The sequence below is a fragment of the Neophocaena asiaeorientalis genome, unplaced genomic scaffold, assembly GCF_003031525.2.
Source record: "Neophocaena asiaeorientalis asiaeorientalis breed wild unplaced genomic scaffold, Neophocaena_asiaeorientalis_V1.1 scaffold30, whole genome shotgun sequence".
Lineage (NCBI taxonomy): Eukaryota > Metazoa > Chordata > Mammalia > Artiodactyla > Phocoenidae > Neophocaena > Neophocaena asiaeorientalis.
In genome coordinates, this window is record NW_020174923.1 from 17,364,775 (window position 1) to 17,369,729 (window position 4,955).

General features: G+C 61.7%; 1 protein-coding gene across 1 annotated transcript in view; it reads right to left on the minus strand.

The window, feature by feature from the left end:
- Positions 1-249: 249 nt before the first annotated feature.
- ADAM11 (ADAM metallopeptidase domain 11) overlaps positions 250-4,955 on the minus strand; it is a 20,005-nt gene continuing 15,299 nt past the window's right edge. The window contains exons 12-26 of the mRNA XM_024760779.1: positions 4,800-4,884; positions 4,586-4,676; positions 4,418-4,469; positions 3,810-3,909; positions 3,656-3,727; positions 3,455-3,547; positions 3,002-3,082; positions 2,408-2,458; positions 2,246-2,309; positions 1,921-2,020; positions 1,593-1,712; positions 1,333-1,501; positions 1,129-1,243; positions 951-1,041; positions 250-298 (exon numbers count right to left, since the gene is read on the minus strand). Of these exons, the coding sequence (XP_024616547.1) occupies positions 250-298; positions 951-1,041; positions 1,129-1,243; positions 1,333-1,501; positions 1,593-1,712; positions 1,921-2,020; positions 2,246-2,309; positions 2,408-2,458; positions 3,002-3,082; positions 3,455-3,547; positions 3,656-3,727; positions 3,810-3,909; positions 4,418-4,469; positions 4,586-4,676; positions 4,800-4,884 (1,333 nt within the window). The remainder of the gene's footprint in view (positions 299-950; positions 1,042-1,128; positions 1,244-1,332; positions 1,502-1,592; positions 1,713-1,920; positions 2,021-2,245; positions 2,310-2,407; positions 2,459-3,001; positions 3,083-3,454; positions 3,548-3,655; positions 3,728-3,809; positions 3,910-4,417; positions 4,470-4,585; positions 4,677-4,799; positions 4,885-4,955) is intronic.

The window sequence follows — 4,955 nt, forward strand, 5'->3', positions numbered from 1 at the left end:
GGGGCCAGAGGTGGTCTGGCCGTAGGAAGGGCAGGAGTTAAACGACCAAGGCCTGAGGGGGTGGGTGGACTGGAGGAAGGGGCAAGGGGCAAGTTGAGGACACTTCCTGGAGTGGGGTTCTCCCACCCCTGTAGTGACAGCAGTGACAGCAAGGGTGGAGGAACCAGCCCCAGCTCCCCATCCACAGAATGCGAGGTGACGAATGAGATGGAGGAGACAGGGACAGCGGGAGGGATGGCGTGGCCGGCGTCACACTGCCCCCTGCTGGGTCGGGTCATACCTTCCTCGGCGGATGTTTCTTCAGGAGCCAAGGAGAGGACAGGCAGAGAAAGGAAAAGGAGCCATCTGTGACCTTCTCCTTCTCCCAGGGAGGGGCCTTCTGGCTCCCGGGAGACCCTTTGCCCCAGAGATGGGCCAGGGGCCCCGGGACCTAGATGCTAATGACAGGCCCAGGGAGCGCTACCAGGAATACCTACTGAACTTGGGTCCTGGGTTTGAGTCCTGACTGCAACTAACTCACCACATGACCCTGAGCCTCAGGTCCTCCTCTGTACACTCAGGGGTTAGACCAGCTCGAGGGCCCCAGACACGGGTGCCCACAGAGCACCGTAGGCTGGGTGGGGCCTGGGGACTGAGGACTCGGGCAGCTCCCTGCTCAGCTCCACTCTGTGGCCAGGCTGGGATGCACTGAAGCACAGGGGACCCCCATCTTCTCACATTTCAAGAGAAGCTGGAAATCAGGATTCTCAACGTAAAATCTCCTGGGTTTTTAAATGTGAGCAACCAATATTTTTAAATGTTAAGACAAGACGCTGTGGGCTGGCTTGGATTGTGATAGGCGAGCTCCGGTTTGGTTAACCTCTCAGGGAGGCCCCCTCAATTCCAACAGCCTGGGCTTCTGATAACCCCAGAGGATGCCAGGGGGTGCAGGGGCCGTGTGTGTGTCTTACTTAAATCCCCAGCCCGTGCCGCCCAGGACGATGGCTGCAACCAGGACAGCCCCGGCGATGGAGCCGATGATGATGTTGGTGCCACTGGGACCTAGGGAGGAGGGCAGGGCTCAGTTGGCAGGGACAGTCATGGAGGACAGGAAAGATGGAGCCCCACCCTGGCCAGCTCCAGCCTCACCCTTATATCTCTCCGTCTCCCCTGTGGGCAGAGACGTGGGCAGGGGGTTGTGGATACTGCAGTCCTTGCCCGTCCAGTCTGGCTGACAGATGCATTTCCCTTCATTGCTGCAGACCTAGAGGTGGGGTGGGGCCAGTAGAGGTGAGCAGGGCCCTGTCCCCACTTGTAAGCCCTTCACCTGCTCCCTGACCTCCAGGCACCCACCCCGTGGTGGGAGCAGATCCGGTGCTCCCCGCTGCCAGGGCAGGTGCTGAAGTTGAAGGCAGAGGCTGGCAGGCAGCGATGGCCCAGGCACAGCATGTTGGGCCCGCAGGCCGTGCCGTCCTCTACGTAGCTCAGGTCTGAACCATCGGCCAGCTGCACGTGGCCACCCCTGGGGGAACAGCACAGCCGACCTCTGCCCTTGCCCCCGACCCCATCACGGCTGCAACCTCCCCTTCCCCGGCCATGGTGCCAGCCCACACCTGCAGTCCAGCTCCTTGCCCTGGTGGTAGAAAGTGACGCTGCTGATGTCTCCCCCTAAGTCCCCCAGCCGAGGAGCTCCAGAAATGTTGACACAGAGGAGGAAGCCACAGAGCACATCCCTGTTGGGGTAGTGTGGAGACAGTGGGCCCCAAGTCTGACCTCAGACCCAACAACTGACTTCATATCTGCCCTCTCCCCATCCCCTGATTTTTCACATAGTCTCCCGCTGGGACTCATAGCCCGCCCCATCTGTGAAAAAACCCTGCCCAGCCCCAGAGCCCCAGCCCCAAAACTGGGGAAGCCCAACCAGGAGCTTTGACTACTCACTGTTTATTGCACTGGACCCAGCCTGACCCCTTGCGCCCACAGTTCCCACGTTCTGTCCCCTCCACGTTCAGCTTCTCGTAACAGAAGCGATCAGCAGCCGCTGTAGGGAGATGATGCCAGGCATCACCCCACCCACTCCAGAACCCACCTGGGACCTCAGGCCTGCACCTCCAACACTGGCCTGACCCCAAGTCCAGCTGGGTCCCTGAGATCCTGGGGAGCTGCACATCTGGTGGAAGGCATTTCAGCCAGAGCCTGTCCCTGCTCCAGCCTCTCAATTCCAGGTATTCCACAGTCCCTCTCCCATCTCCAGCCAAAGACTCACCATGGCCCCAAAGGGCCTGGCACTGCCGGTCCCGGGTTTTGCAGCGACCTCCGTAGCAGCGGCCCTGAGGGACAGACAGGAGACAAGGGACACAGACGCTGAGGACAAGAGACTGCACTGAGCCAGAGACCCAGAGGGGGTAGAATCTCCACCCCATCATACCTGTTCATGATCACAGTAGTAACCATCCAGCTTGTGCAGGTTGGGGGGACACTGCGGAGAAAGGGGCTGGACTGAGTAGAGCTGACCCAGGACTGGGAGCTGAGGTCGGCTCCAGGGAAGAATAAAGGGGTGCCAAAGGCCCACCAGGTGGGGGCTCAGGTCACAGGGCTCCTCCAGGTCAAGGACAAGAGGAGGGAACTCAGACCACACATGGATTGGCAGGTCCCATAGCTTCTCCAGTCTCCCTCAGTTTCCTGCACCTCCTTCACAGGGCTGGGAGGACTGAATGCCTGGTATGTAATAAGGACTTAGAGGTTAAATAATATTATCCACTGTGATCCCTAGTAGACACCAGGCACTGCGCCAGGCACTGGGAACACCAGCTAGACTATAAATACTGGTTTAACGATTGGAGGAGCAAAGCCAGAAGGCATGAAGAACTCCTTTCTCAGATGAGAAACTGAGGCTGATCAGCGGCGGCGACTACAGCAGCGGAGAGGAGGGGCGCGCAGAACAGTCACCCAGCAGAGCTAAACGGATAGGGATAGTGGTTGCCTCGCTCGGGACTCCTTAGGGCGGCCGGGACGGACGGACCTGGCTCGAGTCCCCGGTGCAGGTCTCCGCGATGTCGCATTCGTTCACGGCCTCTCGACAGGACACACCCCGCGGCTCGTACTAGGGAAGAGATGTATTGCGGGGCTCAAGCAAGAACCACTGACCCCTCGTCTTCCCGCCTCCTCGGCCCGGCCCCCGCCCGCTCCCTGCCCACTCAGCACCGTCCCCAGGTCCGTTCACGGCTCCGCCCACCCCGCTACTTCTCAGCAGGTGCTCCGCCCCACTCCCCGTAGCCCCGCCTTCAACAGAACGGAGAGGGCCGCACGCCCAGCTCCTCCCTCCCCGTTGGCGCTTTCTTCGCGTCAAGCCCCGCCCCTACAGATTTGCCTCCAGCGGCTCCTCCTCCTTAAGTCCCGCCCCCTATCTGGACGTCCGCAGCCCAGTCCCTCCCGGTCCCCGCTCCTTCCCGTCCCAGCGGCGGGTCCCCCTCACCTTGCAGCGGCGACAGCAGAGCCCGTCGCTGCACATGGCGTCGTGAGTCAGGGTGCATTTCTTGCAACAGTTCCCGCCCGCGCGGCTGCACTCCTGAGGGACGCAGGGAGACGGCGAGCCCTGACCCTCCCCACCCAGACCCTCCCTCGCACTCACCCCTGCGTTCCCGCCCCCCACCTGGCACCAGCACTAGTCTCGCACCTGCACCGAGCCGCAGTCGCACTCCTCCCCCGCCTCCACGAAGCCGTTCCCGCACTCAGGCGGGTCCAGGAGCTGGACGGGGAAGGGGTGTCGGGAGTCTGGCCGGGACCCTGCCCAAGCCCCGCTCCCACGTTCCCAGCCCTGGGGCTGGTACCTTGAGGGGCTTGTTGAAGAGGCAGCTCCCGCCGCCCTCCTGCAGAAACTGGTTATACTCGTCGATGCTACAGCGCGAGAACTTGCGGGGTAGGTAGAACCTGGGTAGGGATGAGGGGACCGTGCCGCTAAGTCCCCGCCAGCCCACTGTCTCGTCCCTTCTCAAGACTGGGATGGGGTGCACCGGCGGACTCGGTCACCATCTCGAGGAGGCTGAAGATCTATGTGCCTGGACACTGCATGAGAATCCTCCCGCCTGCCCATCAAGGGGGAGTGGGCAGGGGACGCCGCTCCTGGCTTCTCCCCGAAACCTCAGGACTCCGGGAGTCGGAGGTTTGTGCGCCAAGGAGGGAAGGTGCCTCCAAATGAGGCTTTGGCGGTGCCCAGTGGCGACAGTGCGCACTACAAGCCTGAACAATTCGGGCGTCAGCCTGGGGAACGTGCGTCTCCCTATGCAGTGTCCACAGACAGCTGTGCTTCCTGGAATTCTGAGTGGTCCCGAGAGAGAGCTGGGTCTCTTGAGGCCACCGGGTCCAGAATGTCACCCAGTGCTCGCTCTAGGACTCCCTTTGCCCAAGATCCTCCCCCGTTTTGTCCCCAAGAACTCACCCAGTGTCCTCCATGATGCAACCCAGCCAGTTGTCCGGACATTTGCAGTCCCCTGAGAGGTGAGCCAGGTGAATATAAGGGAGGGTGAAGAACCGCCCCCCTCCCGTGGACAGCCTCTTCATCTCTAGAGTGTGCGTCTGGGCGGGGTGTGAGGGTCTTCACTGATACCTGCCGAGCTCCGGTGTTTATTCCACATCATACCCAGGTTCTGTCCCAGCGTCTGGGCCAAGGTCACCGCCATGGCCCCCATGTTGTCATACTTGGGGTGAGGAAGATGGAGCACAAAGATGTCTACATCCCTCCCAAAGGCACAGGGCTCATGCCCTTCGCAGCCCCTCTCCTTCCCACCCGGCACCCCAGCCACGCCCCCCACACTGCTCACCTCGTTCACACCCCCACCCCTGGACAGCGAGCAGATGCCCCCCACGTAGGCAGCGCCACTGCTGGTGCTCTGGAAAGTTCTGCCCCTGGAAGGGAGAGGCTTGTCAGGAGAACCCACTGCCTTCCCCGTGGTGGCTCCCCTGGGCTCTGATGGGGA